General features: G+C 37.4%; 1 protein-coding gene across 1 annotated transcript; it reads left to right on the top strand.

Moving 5' to 3' along the window:
- The first annotated feature begins 11,957 nt into the window (after positions 1 to 11,957).
- On the top strand, positions 11,958 to 20,107 carry LOC140169306 (mitogen-activated protein kinase kinase kinase 13-like). The gene is made up of 2 exons (XM_072192564.1): positions 11,958 to 12,786; positions 19,311 to 20,107. The coding sequence occupies exons 1-2, from the start codon at positions 11,970 to 11,972 to the stop codon at positions 20,105 to 20,107; spliced, it is 1,614 nt and encodes a 537-aa protein (XP_072048665.1). The 5' UTR covers positions 11,958 to 11,969.
- The last annotated feature ends 1,308 nt before the right edge of the window (positions 20,108 to 21,415 follow it).

Raw genomic sequence — 21,415 nt, 5'->3', positions numbered from 1 at the left:
GCCAACCTGCCCATCATTATGGAAGGGCAGTTTCTAATTACAACAGTTGAGAAAGATGTGCTTTTCAGTACATCAGGTTTAGAAAACAAGGTCATAGCAACACTCTATTTGAATTCTTTGAATCTCCAATAAGCTGTAGAAGTCTGGATAAAGCTTTAAAGGTAAAAATTGGGACAGGCAATTGAATATATGAATACAAAAACCACCTAAGTCCATACTTTGGCCAAACTGAGTTAAGCATGGGAAAATGTTGCTATACATAGGCTTGTCATATGTATGAAAGAACAACTCAAATTCATTCTCTGTGTCTATTAAGCATGTGAAAAATAGCATGTATGAAAGAATCACCCAATTCCATGATTTGAGTCTTGTAACACATTGATTGAAATCCATTATGTATAAAAGTCCACTTGTAACACATGCATTGCTAGAGAGTGACTTTTGAACAAAAAATGGGTTTAATAAAGGAAAGTGTGTGGTTTATATTACATGGCAGAATGCTTATCAACATTATACATACCTGTGTGCTTTATTTTGTATTATCGTACTAGTGGTAATCTCATTCTAACATTGTTGTCTTTGTATATGATTCAAACAACCACCTAAGTCCAAAATTTAAAATGAACCCCACGAAGTCCCTGAAATGCTAATCGTCATACCTAATACAGGTTAATCCACTCATTTGCACGTAAAACTTACCATATTGACCAGGTAAATCTAACTGAAGGAATTAAAATGATACACAGGTTTTTCTCTCAAAATCACTTCCTATGGACTTAGGTGGCTTTTGTATTCATGTATTCAATTGTATTGAAATGATTGAAATGATGGGCAAACCTCCATTTCTAGCTAAGACACTGCTTCAGGTGACACCAAATGGTGAACTAACTACATACCTCAAAGACCGCATTAAGGCATCATCCAAGGACTCAAAGTCTCCTTCAAATATCCTGAAGTTGTAGATTCATATGAGGCTGATTACGAGATCTCTGGTATCAATGAATCCCATAAGGCGCCATAACTGAAACGAGATAAAGGAACAATTTTAAACTGTTAAAGCTACCATTTTCAAGGTAATAAATCGCACTTGTTAGATATCATATGCCCAATTAAGGGTGTAGCCAAAGGGGTCCATCCATACACAAACAAATGACCCATATTGTGGACATGTCATCAAAATTTTACCCCCAAATAGCCAGTATCGGGGGTAATAGATTTTCTTTCCCTGATCTTATTTTCAATCTTAAAAAAACCCTATCTTTTCCCTTTAAAGGCCTATTCAGCGATTTGTTAATTCGGAAAATCATAAAAATCATCAAAATTCATCTTTTTGCACCTTTGCTATTAACCGAGAATGTGCTAAATTAACATACAGTAAGACAAATAATTAAGGTACCAGTTACGTTCACCCCCTGTATAGCCTAAACAAAGGCAGATATGTCATAATTGGAACCAACAGCCAATAGCTGTTGATTCATTGAAATTGTTCATGAAATAAAGACACAGAGATCTAAAAACCCAAAGAAGATTCAAATTTAAAATGTTGCAGTCTGCCACATTGCATGCCCTATTGATTTGTACACAACACGTTTGCGAACAAGAGAACAAACGCTGTGCTTTCATTGATTAGCACGAAAAACTAGCGTCGTACTTTCATTGATTTGAACACAAAAGCGCAACTTTTTATTTGATATCTTCATTTTGGATAACTGTTTCTTTAATTCTCAAGTTTCAAATAAGGTCTTAAATCAGAGCTAAAGATACAGGCATCAGCTGCTTGTTTTAGTTTAGACACATTTGTCTTTATTTAGGATATACAGGGGTGAACACAACTGCTACTTAATGACAATTTTAATGACTTATCATTCACTTTTAATCATTTTATACACAATTGCAACTTTTTAAACATTCGCTGGGATCACTGAATGGACCTTTAAATTGCCATGCATGTTTACAATTATTTACTAGCAAACACACAAGCTAATTAACACACCTGTAACAGACCCTAGCTTTTGTACTTTAAGCAAAAATGAGGGCAGTAGACCCAGATCAAATGGGCAAAAGAACAAACAAACCTGCAACTTGTCAAAGATTGACTTGGGTGAGTAAATAAAATAGCTTTCGTACGCAGGCCCTAGACCTACTTTTTTTTACAATGATTGCAGTAGACACAGATGCACGAGTCCCAAATGAGTAAAGAAAGAAAGAAAGAAACAAACAAAGCTGTGCAACTTTTCAAATATTAATTCTGGATTTTTGGTAAATAGATAAAATAGCTTGTACACAGACAGAGTGTGGTCTTTGCAGGGACCCCCTGTGATTTGGTTGTCAACCCCTAAAAGAACATTCAACTCCCCTAAAATCAATTCCCAGAACATTTCAAACACTCACAAAAATTTCACCTTTATTTTTGACTAAAATAGCCCGATAAACAACAAATTTGAAGTGTTTTGTGCACTTTGCATGCAATTGTGGTGGTGACACAGGTCCAAAATGATGCCCACTGGGATTTTAAAACTTCAACAACTGACCCGATATGCCCCAAGATGTAAAATTCTTGGACCTAAAGGATTTTTACAAGGACCACACTGTACAGTTACTTCAACAATAAGGGCAGTAGACACAAATGCAACGGTCCCAACCTAAACAAACAAGCAAGCAAACAAGGTAAACAAACCTGCAACTTGTCAAAGATTTTCGGATTTGTAGTAGATAATACAGCTTCAGTACACAGGCACTTCAACAATGAGGGCAGTAGAGACAAATTCTAGACAAATTCAACAGTCCTCAGGAGATGCTGGTTCTGAAAATGGAAATGAAAATAAAATGATTTAGACCATTATTGATTATCTCAAAAATTATACATGCCAGTATGGTCGTAAAATGTTATATTATGCCATGAAAATAAATACAGGGGGTGTAGATTTCAAATGGAATCACTCATTCAGGTAATCCCATTTAAAATTCACACCCTTTCCTTGTGTATATAGGAGACTAAAGTTATGTCTTCCATAGGGGGTGTATGGATTTCAACTGGAATAGCACATATTGTCAAATACTGTAAATGTGGACAATTTTTGTGATTAATTTTTTGCACTTTGCCACTTTTGAGCGGTTTAACTGTTTTCTTACATTGACCCATTTACACTATATATATTTGTTTGATGTTATTTTTACAGTTATAACTGCTTTGAATGCAAAAATAAATGTAGCACATAAATCTCTACTTTTAGAGAATGCTTGTGTGATTTGATCAAGAAAAGTGAGGACTGTGTCACAAATTTATTACTTAATGATGTAACAAGCAGATATAGCAAATCGTTATTACAAATTCACAAAATGCAAATATTTAAGTTTTTAAGTATGTCCTCAGTTTGCTTGTTTGGGTCACAAATACAAACCAAATATATAAACAACAGTAAATCTCTTTTGATTTGCTATGATGTCAGTATGTCACTTTTTATCAATTCCAAATATGGAATGGAAAAACAAGTTTTCTATTTTGAAGAATTCTACTATTGTTTTCAATCCATCAACTGCACCAGGAGACTGCGCCTTAAAGGAGGATGGTCTGATTATAACATGCTGTTTACACTTCTTCTTGGTAGAATGAAATTGACCCCCATTCCCTACATATGCAGCAATTGCAGACTTTACACAAAGCAATAGAACAATATAGATTGAAAGAAACTTAACAAATAACATGAATAAAGATATGCTTGATCAAGTTCAATACCCTGTCATGTTTATGCATGGTTCATTGGTTTGATTTTGGCAACCCGTTATTAGTACATGTAGTAATACATAATAATATTTTACACGTAATTTACAGTGTACTGAGCTGTAGCCCTACTTCCTCATTTAGCTTCATTTAGAGCCCTGGTTATATCCATGTTTTTCCTCGGCTCAAGCGTACCCCAGGAGCATATACACACCCCTTTACTGTGCATATTAAAGATCTACAACAGCCTTCATGTTTGACCAACTTTTTCTTGGGGTAAGTTATATTATCATAAAATACATATAGTTCCTAATTCTTTTTACTATACTTTTTAAAATCCATGCATGTTTAAATACTGATCATTGCTGATAGTGTCCGCAAGTTTGTAATGTCAAATAATTTAGTTCATGCACATATATATTAGTTTAATATGACATGTGAGTTCAGGGAATAAAAAGAATAAAAGTAATTACAAGTGCCATTACTATAGGACCTATTGTACCCCGGGTATTGTACCCAATGAAAGTTAAGCAGTATACAGACTTTTTATTGTACGTACAATATTGTATGTACAATATGTACGTTATTTAATCTATTCTAAGCCATTCTATTTCCAGTATAAATGTTTAAGTTCTAACGAATGTTTGATGACGTAAAATCGATAATATATTTCTGCTAGATATTGTATGTAACATAATATCGATTTTTCGTCATCAAACATTCGTTAGAACTGAAACATTACTGGAAATAGAATGGCAATAGATTAAATAACGTACATATTGTACATACAATATTGTACGTCTAATACTCGGAGTCTGTATACGACTTTAGTGTTTTTAAAATAAGTGTTATGGAATATGCAACACTTTTGTGTACCATAAACTTGTACATGGTGGGTAACAATACTACCAATTATCATGTCAACACATGGAGCTGTAATGCTAAAATTAGATTTTTTTTTTTATGGGAATGTCATCTTTAAAGGCCTACAGGATGTCCAAGAAAAAATTACCGAGTGAATAAAATTGAGCGTAAGTCGAGATATAGACATCAGAATCAAACAATTTAAAATGTGAGCATAGCCTATATTATTGTGCATGACATATGAAAATTTAATTTGATTAGGTTGACAAGTTCTTGAAGAAATTAACGATTACACAATGCGCGCATCAATGCAGTTCATTGAAAGTTTGATAAACAGGCACTTTTTTTATACTCACTCAAAAGTTTGTGTATCTCATTAAATTTAGGCCCTACATGTAGTCCACATTATCTATGTTATCATCCGATGGTGTTATGTTATTCATGCTTTCACTGAAGATGAATAACAGTTTGTCCAAGAAAACTTTGATTTCTGCAATTGGAAGCTTTCCAACTTTAATTCTTTAGGTTGTGAAAATATGTTATTTTTTAACTTTCCAAAGAACATTTGAGTCAAGAATGACAATGATCAAGTGCCTACAGCTTTACGTATGATTTGTGAAACCATGCAACATTAATGTTTTAAAAGATTTAAACTTTGCATTACAATTTCTTGGAAATATTCCAAAAACATTAATGTGTGTGATAAATTTTTTAAGCCACCTGGAATTCTTTATGCAATAATTCTTTATGCAACATTCATATCAACATTAAGATATTTATAAGTACCGAGCATCATCTTACATGCAAGCTTCCATATTCAATATCTTGCAGGTTTTCAAATTTGAACAAAACCTAATTAAATATTTTGCAAGAAACAGATTATTTAAAAAGAACGGAAAGGATTTCACCGAACAAAATATGAAGCCTATTGACAGTTAACCCGTAGTGCGCATTGTGTTGAATGATCTTTCTTTCAAACTTGGAATGAAGTGAATTGATGCATGCGTTAAATGTAATCGCTCATTTCTTCACAATCAGTCAACCGATTCCAGTAAAATTAGCGTATAAGATGCAGCATAAGATGGGCTACACACTGATGTTTAGATATTTGGATTTTTCTAGACTTACGTCCAAATTCATTCACTCGGTCATTTTTTCTGGGACACCCTGTATAACTCAAAAACATGCCTGGCGACTTGTTCCGGGTTTTGTTCGAGCTGGTCGCGAACTATTTTACCGTAGTTAACATTTGAATAGGGAGCCCGTTTAAGCAACTGTATACGTGGTGTCCCGCCTATTAGGGTTAGGGTTAGGGTTAGGTTTAGGGTTAGGGTTAGGGTTAGGGTTAGGGTTAGGGTTAGGGTTAGGGTTAGGTTTAGGTTTAGGTTTAGGGTTAGGTTTAGGGTTAGGGTTAGGGTTAGGGTTAGGTTTAGGGTTAGGGTTAGGGTTAGGGTTAGGGTTAGGGTTGGGGTTAGGGTCTTAGGGTTAGGGTTAGGGTTAGGGTTCAATATTGATCGGAGATGGGGCCTATATACGCATTAACTAGTAATATAGTATATCGTGTATATACGCTTTATTCCGTAATCAACAAGTATGATAGAAAGACGGCTTTCTGGCAGAACTACTCGTAGCATAGTGGTATAGCGTCTGACTATGGATCGATAGGTTGTTGGTTCGAACCCGGTCAATTCTTGGTAGAATTTTAAATATAATATAGTTCGTTTCTTTTTGTTAAGTAAGAAGAAATACTTAGTAATAATGGCATGTGGAATCTAGCCTCATGTAATACTATACATTATGTATTATAAGTTTCTCCTATTCAAATGTTAACTACGGAAAAAAAATTCGCGAGCTGGTCACATATAAGGCATGCACATGTAAGTTAAGGCACAATACACACTGTTTATATAAGTCAACAAAATTTTTAATGAAAACTATGGTATGATTGGACAATGTTTTGCATGACTTATACAACAATGAATTGGGGTGATTAACAACATTTACTTATTCAACATTTTACTATATATGCAAACAGCATGTTTTCTTCACCCACCAGTATAGCTAACAAGAAGAACACTAAACATGTAACTGGCAAGAAGGTCACTTAACCTGTAACCAGCAAGATCATTTGAGACAAAGAAATATAAGAGAGCAATAGAACTAGACTGAGGAGAGAAAAGAAAATTTTAGGGGTGAAAATAAACATTGACAATCTTGGATTGAAACATTTCTAGTGGAAAACTGTCTGTATTTTATGATTTACCTTCATATATTTCACTGTAGATAGCACTCTCACCTGAATAGCACACATTAACTCTCTTCACGCGGGTGTCGATTGCAGACGACATGTTTCAATTTTTTTTAATTCAAAAATTTCAGAAATGTAAATTTTCATGACCATATTTGGAATCACCATGAAAAATGCATTAAAATGAGTACAAACAAGCCTAGTATTGGTTCAGTAGTTCTTAAGATATCTCTTGATATTTTGAGAAAATATGTCAAAACTTTTTTCCGTTGAAGCGCATGGCTAGCACGCAGAGCATTAACCATGTAATGACTAAAATTTCGAAGCTCATTGGTGTCATTAATAAAATTCAACACTTTCTTCCAACACCCACACTTTTTACTCTCTATAACACATGTATTCTTCCTCATCTATCATACTGCAACATAATCTGGGGAAACAAAACTTCTCACTTGAAATCATATACTTTAACATCAACAATATTAACCTGTCAAAATTCATTATTTATGTATAAATCACTACTAACTTTATTGCCATTTATTTCTTTCTTGTTTCGTTACATTTATAGGACAAGGTTCGAGGTTCAACCATGGTTTCACAGACAAAATGCCCAAAAATTGAAGTTGCTTTTTCAGTGAGAAAATTTTTTTTCTAGGGTGAAATGTTGTGTAGAATCTAAAAAACTGAAAAATATGCAACCATTTTCTGATATGATGGAATTAATAGGTGCATTTTGTATTATTTGATATTTACGATTATGAAAATTTGGTTGTTTTTTGACAAAATTGTCCAAGAAATGCATTTTTGCCAATTAACAATACTAAATAGAGCTTTTTGGCCATCAAGTTCATAAAATACAGACAATTTTACACTATAAATGTCACAATTCAAGATGCTCAGTGTTTATTTTCACTCCTAAATATGATTTCCACACTTTTGGTCGCAAAACCTTAGTCAAACGTCAAATCATGTCATATAAAAAAAATTACGAAAAAAGTATGTGTTTTGACAATTTTTTTTTACTATATTCATGGAAAGAATTGCTGTGGGCATAATCGATTCAATTTTTAAGTATGTGGGATTCTCCATTTTCTTCGTGTGGCTGTTGGAAGTGGCCGATTTGGTCGAAAATTTAAGAACTGGGAACCGTAAAAACCGTTTACCAAAAAGTTAATCCCATACCAATGTAGGAAGTTGTGTTGTGCATAAACGATTCAATTTTCAGGTCTGTAGCTCTTTTTTGTTCTCCTGTTCACTCATTTTTTGTAAATTCAGGGATTTTTTACACACGCCAGAAAATTAAGGGGGTACTACACCCCTTTGGTAAATTTGTGACTATTTTTGCATGTTTCTCAAAAAATAATAACACACTGGTAATAAAAGTTATGTATATTATTTGGGCAAGGAAACCAATTACTACACTGAAATTTCAGTGACTCAAGCTTGTCTTAAGTTCAGTATATATGATAGGAAATGAGGTACATCCTAGCGGTACCTTATTTCTTATCATAAATAACAAACCGCTTGTCTTGGGTCACTGAAATTCCAGTGTAGTAACTGGTTTCCTTGCCCCTATAATATACATAACTTTTGTTACCACTGTCTTATTAGTTTTTGAGAAAATGCAAAAATAGACATACATTTATCGAGGGGTGTAGTACCCCCTTAAGGGGTAAGGGTAACATTTTTTATTTTTTAATATGTTTTTGACTCTAGAAATTATACAAAATTGGTATTGACTTGTTTCGTATTAAATTCTGCATAAAATGAGTGGTAACTGAAGCTTCTATGCCCTTCCAGTAAAATGATATCATGGTTTAAATTTCAATTGATGTCCAAAACAGCAATTTTTTGGGTAACTTTTGTCACATTTATCTTCATGTTTGAATATGTCCTTTGTGCAAACTATGCAAAACCTGCTGAATTCATATTTTATGACTAGAACCTATTGAATTAATGCTGTACAGGCCCATGTATTTTAGGGGTCCGTGGGTGCAAAATCTGACAGTGTAAAATTGTGTCACCCAAAAATGGTCATTTTGGGGCAAAATTGGCCAAAAAATGTTATGTTTCCGCTCAATGATACAAACAGATTTTATCTGCCAAAATCATAAAATACAGACAGTTTTACACTAGAAATGTTTCAATCCAAGATTGTCAATGTTTATTTTCACCCATAAAATTTTCTTTTCTCTCCTCAGTCTAGTTCTATTTATACCCGCATGCAGATTATACCCGCATGCAGAGCATGCAGGGTATCTTCCCATCCTGTGGTTTCTTCTTCATCTCCTTCTCCTATCAAACACATCATTCTGTCAAGGCTAGAGCTAAAACTACAAGGGCCCCAGGGCCCATATGTGGTACACTTCTGGGCCCTACCCAGTAGATGTGCCTTTTGCCCATCTCGACCCCATAGATCAAAGGCCACGGGCCCCAGATGTAAAAACAAAACCATGCTGTTTCTCATCAGATGAAGCAGCCTCAGGGCCCTGAGTTGGTACACTGATAGCCCCAGGGGTACTCTATAAATACAAGTAGACATGAGCCCCATATGTTATATATTATGGGCCCCAGGGCCCCAAATGTTAAAATAAAGGGCAACAGATTGACAAGGCTAGCTCTAAAGCTACAAGGACACGAGGGCTCATATATGGCACATGTATGAGCCCTAAATTGTAGATGTGCCTTTTGCCCATTTTGGCCCTAGATGTTCAAGGCTAGGGGCCCCAGAGGCTCAAATGTTAAAACAAAGGGCCGGCCGTTTCTCAGCAAATAAAGCAGCTACAGGGTTCAGATTTGGTACAGTAAATGGTCTTCAGCATTATATTGTTATATGTATATATGAGCCCCATGTGTCACACAATATGGGCCCCAGGGCCCCAAACGCTAAAACATAGGGCGGCCGGGTCTCAGTAAATGAAACAGCTACAGTGCCCAGCTTGAGTCTACTGTTAGCACTTGAGAATTAAACTTCAACATAATTATGTACATGGGCCTCATAAGCCAAATGTTATGGGCCTCAGGGCCCCAAATGTTAAAACAAAGGGCCGGCCGTTTCTCATCAAATAAAGCAGCTTCCGGGCTCAGAATTGGTACACAAATAGCACCTGAGAATTATATTGTTACTAACACCCACATACCCTCCCACCCCAACACGTAGGACTAAACAGACAGATCCGTATTATAATAAATTATAATAATTGAAAATACCAGCGTGAAGCATTAAGGCTGTTCCAGTTAAATTATATACCCATTGGCTGTTCCATTTAATTTACATTACTCCCTCTGAAATGGCCCCAAAATAGGCTGTTCCGTTTAATTTACATACTCCCTCTGGAATAGTTTTCCCCTAATCATATTGCATAACCTCACTGTGAATAAGAGAGACTGACAACAGCAACCTATGGAGAGTAAGAGAGACGACTCCCCTGGGAGGGGACTTTTTACAATTTCTTTATTTAAGTGCTATGAGAGTGCAACCTACATTAAATTAAAGCTTGAGACTTGGACTTTCACTTTTTATACTTTTTCCGCCCAATTGGGCGACTTTTTACAATTTCTTTATTTTAAGTCCTCAGCAAGGACTATAAGTTTGGGTACACCGATAACATGCGGGTATAGCCGTATTTGTGTACAAATATAAGGCCTTCTAGTGCTTTCTTGTATTTCTTTGTCTCAAATGATCTTGCTGGTTACAGGTTCAGCGTTCTTCTTGCCAGTTACATGTTCAGTGTTCTTCTTGTGCTCTAGTGTTTCTCTAGTATCTTGGTTTCATCGTGTCAAAATCCTTTTAAGCTGTTTGTCCTTGTCCTGTCTGTGTCTTGTCGTCACCGCTAAGAAAACATGTTCCCCTTTTAAATGTAAGGTTATAATTTCGTCTTGTTGCTATTATTTTGAAATTATCTATATTATAATACGCTATTCTCTGTAGATCTGTGGGTCTGTAGATTTGTTTGTCTACTTGTTTGTCTGTGACTGCTAATATGAGGCCGTCGTAGGTCGTACAGGGCTCAAACTCGGTGGGTGGGTGTAGTTCTGTCCTGGCAAGAAGAAGTTTATGTTTGTTAAGTCATCTGACCCCGGGGCCCCCTCCCAGGGGTCATCTGAAGTCAAATTACTCAAAACTGTCGTATGGGCATGAAACTTGGTCATACGGGGCTCAAGCTCGGTAGGTGGGTGTAGTTCTGCCCTGGCAAGAAGAGGTTTATGTTTGTTAATTCATCTGACCCCGGGGCCTCCTCCCAGGGGTCATCTGAGGTCAAATTACTAAAAACCGTCGTATGGGCATGAAACTTGGTAGGTACAGTCAACATTTGGAGTCAAATTTTTTAAGGTCATTTTGGGGTTATCCGAGGTCACCCAGGAGTCATCTGAGGTCAAATTACTAAAAACTGTCATATGGGCATGAAACTTGGTGGGTACAGACATGGGTCATCTGAGGTCAAATTAGTAAAAACTGTTGTATGGGCATGAAACTTGGTGGATACAGTCAACATTTAGGGCCAAACTTTTGGAAGGTCATTTTGGGGTCACCAGGGGTCATCTGAGGTCAAATTACTACAAACTGTCATATGGGCATGAAACTTGGTGGCTTGGTGGATACAGTCAACATTTAGAGCCAAATTTTTGGAAGTCATTTTGGGGTCACCAGGGGTCATCTGAGGTTAAATTACTACAAACTGTCATATGGGCATGAAACTTGGTGGGTAGTCACCATCAGCCAGGTAATCACGCCCAGCCGAGAACCGCCAAAAATGGGTAACCGCCTAGTTATAAATAATATACTTTGTGTAAAGGGTCTGTGGCTTTTAGCTCTTCATGTCTTTTTATCACAGCCCCTAGTTCTATCTGAAATTATATACTATTTTTCTTGATTGCATTCATTTAGCTGAAATAAAGTTGTGTAACTCGTGTAAGTTTTAGTCTATGCCTTTAATGATTTAAACTAAAAATCCAAAGTTCATCCAAATTAAAAAAACAATATTGTAGTATCAATTTTATTATTGTGTAACACTTAAACACTGTCAGTATATTATCATTTTGCTGCCTTGATAATTTACCACTTTGCATTGTTACTGCTCAAAATTAACAAAAAAACAAAATTTACCCCATTTCAGATCTACACTTGAGCCAATAATGTCAAAGAATCTGAAATATCATGAGTACCTTGGAGGTGGAGCAGGTGGTAGTGTCTACCGCGCCACATGGAAATCCAAAGAATTTGGCACCATTGAAGCTGCTGCTAAGAAGATTCGAATTGATTCTGAAATCACAACACAGCTTAAACAAGAAATTGAATTCCTCAAGAGACTCAATCACAAGAATATCATCAAGTATTACGATACAGTTCTGGAGAAGGAATATGTAGTTATTGTAACTGAATATGCTGCAAAAGGATCCCTCTATGCTTATCTCAAAGATAAGGACAAACTTCCAAAACATCTTCTTCACCGATGGATCTTTCACTTAGCTCGCGGAGTTAACTACCTCAAGAAAAATGATCTGGCGCATCGCGATTTGAAATCGCCAAATTGCGTTTTAACAGCTGATGATGTCTTAAAGATTTGTGACTTTGGTATAGCAAAAGACCTTACTAGTACCAAAACAACAGAAAATGTCATAGGAAGCTTTAGATGGATGGCACCAGAGCTTATAACTGAATCGCAACTGTCACCGAAAGGTGATATATTTGCTTTTGGAATCATTGTCTGGGAAATGGTATCGTGTGAAGTACCATACAAAGGCATGCGGAATGAGTATGTGATGTTCCAAGTTAGTATGAAAGGCCTTCGTCCCAAAATTCCAGATGATTGCCCCCAATTCTTGAAAGAGCTGATGACGAGATGCTGGCATCAAGATCGCACCCAGAGACCAGAGAGTTTGGAAATTCTGAGAAGTGTGTGGAATGAATACAGACCCACATTGGTGGGAGAAACTATCACAGAAGCTGATGGTAAGTACTGTCATGAACTGCCACAAAGTTGATGCTCTGCTCAACAATTTCATCTCCTCACCAGATTTTTCTTCAATGATGCATCATTCAGTACCCTGTGAAATAGTAAAGATGAAATATGCCGGCGCCTCACTTGCATTTTGCAAAAAACATTACTGTCTAAAATTATTTTCACAGAATTTTGGAGCCTTCAAAATCACATGTAATTTCTGGAACATATCAAAAATGATTGAATTACCATCACAAGCTATAGGTAGGAATACATCATGTGATAAAATGGGACCATCCTCTTTTGTTTTAAAACTTCAGGTAATAGGTCAGTCCCATACCCCCAGGCCCATAGCCAGGAGGGGTGGTTGCAGTTAGGCCTCCTACCAAAAGGTTCACTTTTTTTTGTTCAAATGTTCCCAAAAGTTCCTAATATGAAAAGAAAAATCAACAGAGGATCTGCTAAGAAAACACAAGTTCACTTTTTTGATGCAAGTTGATTTTTTCCTGATATTAAAGCTCCACATTTTCGTTGCCCAGCACTCCAAAATAAATCCTGGCTATGGGTCAGCCCCTTGCCAGGATTCCTGGTCAGGTTAGCACTTGTTCAGTGTATAGGGGACCATGACAGGTCCTATCTGACATTACAAAATACACCAGTCCGCATGTGCGCAGGGATGCCAGTGGCCTGAAGTAACCATTTGCAGGAAAAGCCAGAAAATGCACGCAAATTTGAGCTATAAAGCCTCAAAACGGACCGAAAATAAATAAAAGTGCAGAAATTTGGAGCTACAAAAAGTAGGAAATCAGGCATTTGCCTGAAAACTGGCATCCATGTCATCACGTCAGTGCAAACGTAGGGGGACCATGAATGTCCTATCTTGCCCTCGATGGCCATGTATGCTTCGCACGCACCCCTCAAGGAACTGGAACCAGTTCTAGGTCAGGTCTGCACTTTGCCAGGTCTGATATAAAGAGTGATGATCCTTGCACCACTTGCTTGGGGGGGGGGGGAGACAAGTCCTGGCTCAGGTGTTCACAGCCAGGCCTCTAAATAAGGAGGGCCCAAGGGCCCTCAGCCCCCCCAAAATCAGTGAGGGCCCGCAAAAGATACATCCAGCGGGCCAAAAAGGCCCGAAAAAATTTACAATTTTTCTCACTTTTTTTGCGGGATTCATAGGTTAAAACCAAGGGCCCAAATTCGGGCCCACAAAAATTTGTGAGGGCCCTCAAACATTTAAGATCAAGGGCCCAAATGGCCCTCAGAAATTCTGGCTTATTTTGAGGCCTGTTCACAGCTCAGCTGAGTCAATTCAGGTAAAGCAAGACACACGCACCTTTCCCAAGTAGTATTAACAACAACAAATAAAACAAACAGAAAATGCAAGTGAGTCTTAAAGCAACAAGCATGTTTGGTGTCAATGTATTATTTATAGGTTAATGAACGCGTATTACTTATTGGGAGAGAAATTAGACAAAATAATGCACGCGCGCTGATGTTGATGCGTCTAATGCACGAGCCCCGAAGGGGTGCATTAGACGCATCAACATCAGCGCAAGTGCATTATTTTGCCTAATTTCTCGAGCAATAAGTAATACAAGTTTATTAATCTATTTCATACACGAGAAGAAAAAAACGCGTGATTTTTACTTTTTTATATAACAAATTATCACTAAAAATGTTGGAAAACAGAACCAAATATAAATGCATCAACCCGCCCGAAAAATGAATCAATCCTACGCGACGCGAACTCGTGCGAAACACTGCGCGTAGTACGCGGAGTGCACAATATACACAATCAATGCATGTTTCGTACTTTTCTAACAGCTTTTCTGATTGGCTGCTTTGATAAAGGAGTGTATGAAGGGCTCATAAATTACATGTTTCCTAAATTGTAATCAAAGAGATTAGATTTCATGAGTCGATCCAGACTCCATCATATTTGCATCATATATTCCCCACTCCATATATTTCTGAGTGGACTTGGAATGGAACAGTGGCATAGCTGACGGGGGAGGGGGGAAGGGGGGCAGGCAGGGGCAATTGCCCCCCCTGGCAAACCCTATTTGGGCCCCCACCCCCTAGCGCAAGGAAAAAAGAGGAAAAAGGAGAGAGAAAGGAAAAAAGGGAGGAGAAAGGGATAGGAGGGGAAAAGAGATGGGGAATGGGGAATCCATACGATATACAATACCATATGATTAGTGGTGAGAAAACAAAATGTGTTGCTTTTAGGGCGCTATCGCCTATAACCATTTTTTTTGCTCTTCACTTTTTCAAACCACCGAAAAAAAAATTGGGTCAACCTTTTCGGGCTGATGAGGAAGGGGCGGCAAAAATTTTTGTTTGGTGGATTTAGGCCTTGGGCCCCCGCCCCATGGCTTGCCCCCCTGGAAAAATTCCCAGCTACGCCACTGGAATGGAGGGGTGACAGAGTGTACATCCAGATTATTTTCTGATGTGCCCAGTGAACTTTGATTATTTAAACAATGTGTGCTTGTTTGTGCAGTGTATTGTGTCACCAACACGTTTCATGCCCCAACCCTCAATCTTCAAGACATCAATAATTATTTGCCAGTTTTTAGTTAAGTAGCTAAAACTCATACGGCTCTTACATGTACCACCCTACTCGCCTTAAAAACACCAACTTTTAGAAGATATCTTAATTGTTTTGCGAATTATTTTCAGGGAAAAATACCTTTTTTTAGCAATTTCACTTATTTTTTGCCCTTCAACAATACCTGTTTTGCTCAAATGGGAATGATATTTCTAATAATAGGCCTACCTTTTCAGAGACAGATATGTGACTGTACACGACGAATGAGCCGTAAATTCCTCCCTGGTTAATTTTGTTTTATTTCGTGTTTAGAATATATATATCATAACTTCATAAGCTTCAAAATGGTATATCATTTGACTTCATACGATATCCAGAAGCGGGGTTATGGTTTGTTGAACTTCAACACAATGGTAGCTTTTTTCGTTTCTACATGTGTCTCTTTTTCCACATTGCTGGTAATAACTTCAAACAGTCATAATTGGTGGTCATTTCAAATCATCCCCAAGTCAATGAGTTCCTCTCTTGTTAATTGTTGGTTATACATACCTAGACAAAATACAATGCTTTGTAATTCACCACTTGAAAAGGATTTAGGCAAAGCAAACAAAGACCAGAGCTATTTGAAAATTCTATAGAAATAGGTAGAAGCTTATTATCCTCTTCAGCAATAGGATTATTGATTGGTTTAAAAGATGTTTGACTAACACTATTAAAATCAGATACTTGTCACACCAACTTGAGGTACCTATATATACGACCTTCATGCACATTTTACACTGTAACTCAGAATACAATTTAGGACATTTACGGCTCATTGTGTACAGTCACATATATGCTGCGACCATGACTGAAAATGTTATGCACAATAAGGCCTAAAAAATTGTTTCATTGGCGTAACATAATTAGGGCACATGTAGGTAGGTCGGATTTTTTAAACTTTTAAAGCTGTAAATTGCGTTTGATAAAGGCCTTGGAACTTTTTCTTCTTCTTTTTATTCAATTTTTCATTTATTTATCTATTCATTTATTTTTTTGCAAAAAAGAAACAACAAAAAACTCTAGGGTCGGGCCTAATTTTAATCGGTCGGGTTACGCCAATCAAACAATTGTTTGTTTGTTTTTTGCCTAATTATGTTTATTACTTCTTTGGCTAACACAATGGAGTAGCTGGGGGAAGCTTCCCCCACCTGTCTTGACCCTCTGTGATTTTTTACAGCATTTTTTGTACTTTTTAGCCTATTCTGTCAATTGTTGGTACTTTAAAAGTTACCTTGCCCCTCCCCCTTCCATCTGAAACATCCTGCCTGACTGGCTCACAGTTCAGATTGGTAATATCAAAGAGCTTTTAAATAGAAATAGAGTCGCAATAGATTATACAATCTTTTGTTCGTTTGATGCCGATTAGAAGTTGCGACAGGCTATTCATAAAAGTGGTACCATTGTTTCGAATAAAGGGGTTCCGCCATTAAATTGGTCACTGATCCGGCATCATATTAACGCTCTACACAACAGGCGAGTATCAATAAGTGACCACACTACAGTCATGTGTAAGGGAAGTCATGTGTAAAGTGGTACCATTGTACTCAGGTATCCCAAATGTGTGCTTGTGTGGGTCTGATGTCCATAAGGAGGCTTTAGCTGTCGATGCAATCATCTTTACCACCCACCTGACGTTAGGCGTTTCATTTAAATAAATTGAATGCTCTTGCTAGATCGATTACACATTAGAATGTATGAAGGCTGCCATGTCCAGTCCATATATCTATATTACACTATAATGGTAATCGCTATACATATACATGTAAGTATAAGTATAGGCCTTTAAAGGTTGTTTTTAAGAAATGTCCATTTAATTTTATTTTAAGAAGGAGATTGGTATAGAAATAGTGGCGTACCCAAAGAGGGGAGGGGTTGGGAAGGGCAGATTCACCTCTGTGAGAAGTCTTGGGAGGGATGAGGGAGGAAGAGGGGGGATATGGAGAATGAGAGAGGGCTGGAGGAAGGGAGAAATAAAAAGATATAATAAAGACAAGTAGATAAATAGAAATATAAGGAAAATAATGGGAATGAGAGAGGGAGGGTGAGAGGGGACAATGAGAGCGAGGGAGGGATAAATTGTAGGCCTAGGAAAGAATAAGTACAGAGAAGGGAAAAGAAAGGAATGATGAACACATTTAATAATAATTATTAGGCCAATATAATAACTAAACACATAACAGCACTGGGCAGCCATTCGATGATGTCAATGCCTTTATTCGTTACGTAATTAAAACGCCCAGTCAGATGTATTTCACACCTACCAAACACAACTCACCCAATTTCGCAAACTGGACGTTGAATGTACACTCTCATGAATATTGATTGGCAACATTTTCCAATATGTCAGCGCTCTAATCGGAAACAATAGAACAATAGACCCTGCAGAGCGTTGGGTAATATGCTGATGGACTTCAAGCAGCTCATTAAAACAAAATAATGATGATTTCATGATTTATGCATGTGTTTGGTAAATGAAAAACATCTTTTTTTTCAATTTTGGGAATGTGTGGTTAGAAAATTTCCTGCTTTTTGTGAAAAATATTTTGCCAAATATCCAATAAGCATGCTTACCAGTGGAAGGAGCCAAAGATTTAGACAATATGTGCTTGTTTGCTTTATGTGTGCAGTCAGCAGTTGTCTTTGTGGGGTGGGGGATTAATTGAAAACTTGCCCAGAAAACACAAAATTGTACATTTATTTTGGGCAAAAATAGTGTATTGAAAATCAGCCTGGTAAACACAAAATTTCAGCATAATTTTGGGCTAATATTGTACAATTGTACAAAAATGTCATGCTTCACACATAATTATCACAGTAACACAGGACCAAAATGATTATGCACCAGGATTTTTTATGCCTCCACTGGAGGTATTATGTTTTCCGGTTGTCTGTCCTTCCATCTGTCATTCTGTCCGTCCCAGATTGTGAGTGCAATTTCTCCGAACTGGTAAGATATATAGTGATACGCGTTTTGGTGGAGAGGGGTCAGGGTTGGATTTACCTTTTTGGGGCCATGGGCCAGGCCAAAATTTGGAGGCCCCAAACTCACTGTGAGGAAGGCTTGTACACTCAAGTGGCCCAGTTGTGGTTTACAAATAGGGGACTAGTACAATAAGATTGACAGTGGCAGCAGAAGCATTACAATTTAGGTAGTAGATAATCATATATTATTCCAGTCAGGACATTTGCACGCGAAAATAACCCAATTTCAGACAATTATAGCCCAAAATGAAGGTGAATTTTGCTATGTAAAGGGCCAGTGGGTGCAAAGCGCACAATTATTTGCAATTTTACCAGATGTTGGTCCAAAACACATGCACATGCACAAGGCAATATGGGTTAACTTCACTGACATTTTGAAAAATCTTTTCTGCATTTGCACTTTATGCAATATCATTTCCATTAAAATAGATTTCTTCAAAATGTTAGATTTTATGTCCCCTTTTAAGTTTGAGCCGATCTGATGGGGTAAAAAGAATTACTATATAATTCCAGTGCATATCAGTCTGTCAATGCATGTGTGTACCAGTCGGTCAGTTATGACTGATATCAATTGGCTTGATGTGTTTTGAACATCCAGTACACTATGTGTGTACAGTGTTATGAATATTTTGATCAGAATTTTGAAAAAAAATAAGGATGTCCACCTCTACAAATATGACAATATTGCTATAAGCATGTTGATTTTGAATGTTATATTATTTATCATATTTATTAAGTTGTATCAAAGTTGTATCATTGTAAGTTACTTTTTTATAGCTAATTCAGTAATTGACTACACATTGACATTATTTTGTTTGCAAATATTTCTTCATGTTTGTTTGTATTGAATTTGATGATTATTCTAATTTCATTCATGCATCCATCCAATCATTCATTCACTTAAAATTCACAAATGTAAACAACTTATTTATTTCCCATTATCTTCCCACATTACAGGGCTGGAGTGGAAGTTAAAACATGAGATTGACTCAAAGGGAGAATTGTGTTTTGTGGCTAGTGATCATCTGGCTATCTGTAGATTACACAGTGTAGAGGTACATCATGTAAGCAGAGAAGAGACACATCTACTGTATACCCTCAGATCTGATGAGTGGGTACATGGTGTGTTTATACTTGGTGCAGTAGTGAGTGCATCTGTACCTGATGGCATATTGGTAGCATGCAGAAATAAATCTTATGTGTATAAGTTACCAATGCATGAAGCATCAAACCATGTAGAGAAATATCAGATTCATAATTGGAATGGGTATCCATACTGTATTGCAGCTAATGCCAATACAGCTGTGATAGGTTTAAGTAGTGGTGCATTGGTGGTTTGTAATTTGCCAGGGTTCACACAGCAAAGGATTGTATCCATTAGTTTCATTCCACATCATCTTAGTATCAGTACAGAATACCTGGTGGTAATGGGAAAGGATAAGATGGTAATCAAAGCATTGGGTGATGTAGGCCAGGATCTGTGTAGTATACAACCACCTCATGGTTGTCTATTCCACGCTGTATCCTATAGGAATGATGCAAGGCAATTATATGCTGCATGTTATCAGGGGGCTGGAAAGGGGCCTGTGTACAAATACATTTGGCATGGCAATGGCACACCTAGCTATCACAACACTGGATGTGTCATTGAGGATGTGGGTGATGTGCTTTTTAGAGGGTTGTCTGTCACATCAGATGGGATACTTGCAGTGAGTACCCAAATGAGAGGGACCAGAATATTCAGTTTCGAATAATTAGGACCCAAAGCAGTTAGTTTCAAAGCTCACACAGACATAAAAAATACGTTAACATGCTTCTATGCTTTTGATCCTTTACTTCCAAAAATTACAGCAAAATGTAAAATTTTCTATCAACCATACTCACTGTTAACAAGCATCACAGTCCATTGGAAGGCAGAGGATGATTTAAGCACTTCCCAACATTCCACTATGTTACTTGCGGTTAGCATAGCTGTGTGAGCGAACATGACACATACCTGCCAACATTGAAAACCTAGAAAACAGAGTACATGGCAAACGTAGGGCGCGAAGGGCCCGTAGTATCGCCTTTGACGGCGGGGGGTCCAGGGGCCTGCTTAAGGGCCCCTGGTGGGGGTCGAGGGGGCGAAGCCCCCCAAAGCTAGAGGGTTTCTACACTGTAAAAACCCTTATAAGCCCCTTCACAGAAGACACATTTTATAGAAAAACAACAATAACTAGAGATAATTTGCGCTCACAGAGCGCAGACAATCGCATAGCATGTATTAAACCCTTTAATGACATTTTGACCTGACCTTTGACCTTAATGTTTCCCGAGGTTTGTTGTCACCGAAATTGAGCCCCATGCCCCTTACAGAAAGTGAAATTACGGTATAAGATTTGACCCCAGATAACATTTTACCTGACCTCTGCAAAGTGTTCCAACATATTCCCCCTGATCATTAAGTTTGTTGTCACCGAGTTTGGGCCTCGTACCCCTTACAGATGTCCAAAAAATGCATTTCTAAAATTTGACCTCTGTGTGACCTTTGACCTGACCCATGTAAAATGTTCCTCTGGTCATGAGATTTGTTGTCACCGAGTTTGAGCTTCATACCCCTTACAGATGTCCAGAAAAGGAAATTATAAGATTTGACCTTAGATAACCTTTGACCTGACCCCTGCAAAGTGTTCCAAAATATTTCCCTGGTCATTAAGTTTGTTGTCACTGAGTTTGAGTCCTGCACCCCTTACAGATGTACAGAAAATGCATTTCTAAAATTTGACCTCTGCATGACCTTTGACCTGACCCCTGTAAAATGTTCCTCTGGTCATGAGATTTGTTGTCACCGAGTTTGAGACCCACACCCCTTACGGATGTTGAGATATTGCAATTGTAAGATTTTCCCCCCCTTAATGACCTTTGACCCCAATTCTTTGTACAACTTTTAGACACTGGCTAAAGGCAATACAGGTATGCGAGTGACGACATTGTGTTATGTAATTTATGGAAGAAGAAGCATTTTTAGTGAAAATCTCATTTTGGCCATAATGACCTTTGGATGACCTTTGACCCCGAGTTGG

This window comes from Amphiura filiformis, chromosome 14 (assembly GCF_039555335.1).
Source record: "Amphiura filiformis chromosome 14, Afil_fr2py, whole genome shotgun sequence".
NCBI classification, from domain to species: Eukaryota; Metazoa; Echinodermata; class Ophiuroidea; order Amphilepidida; family Amphiuridae; genus Amphiura; species Amphiura filiformis.
This window is presented reverse-complemented; position numbering and strand designations above follow the sequence as displayed.

What these genes read in the sequence shown, in the direction of transcription:
- LOC140169306 (XM_072192564.1), top strand. Translation starts at nt 11,970, where the DNA reads ATGTCAAAGAATCTGAAATATCATGAGTACCTTGGAGGTGGAGCAGGT. An exon ending in AACTATCACAGAAGCTGATG is followed by an intron (nt 12,787 to 19,310) that starts GTAAGTACTGTC and finishes CCCACATTACAG; the next exon opens with GGCTGGAGTGGAAGTTAAAA.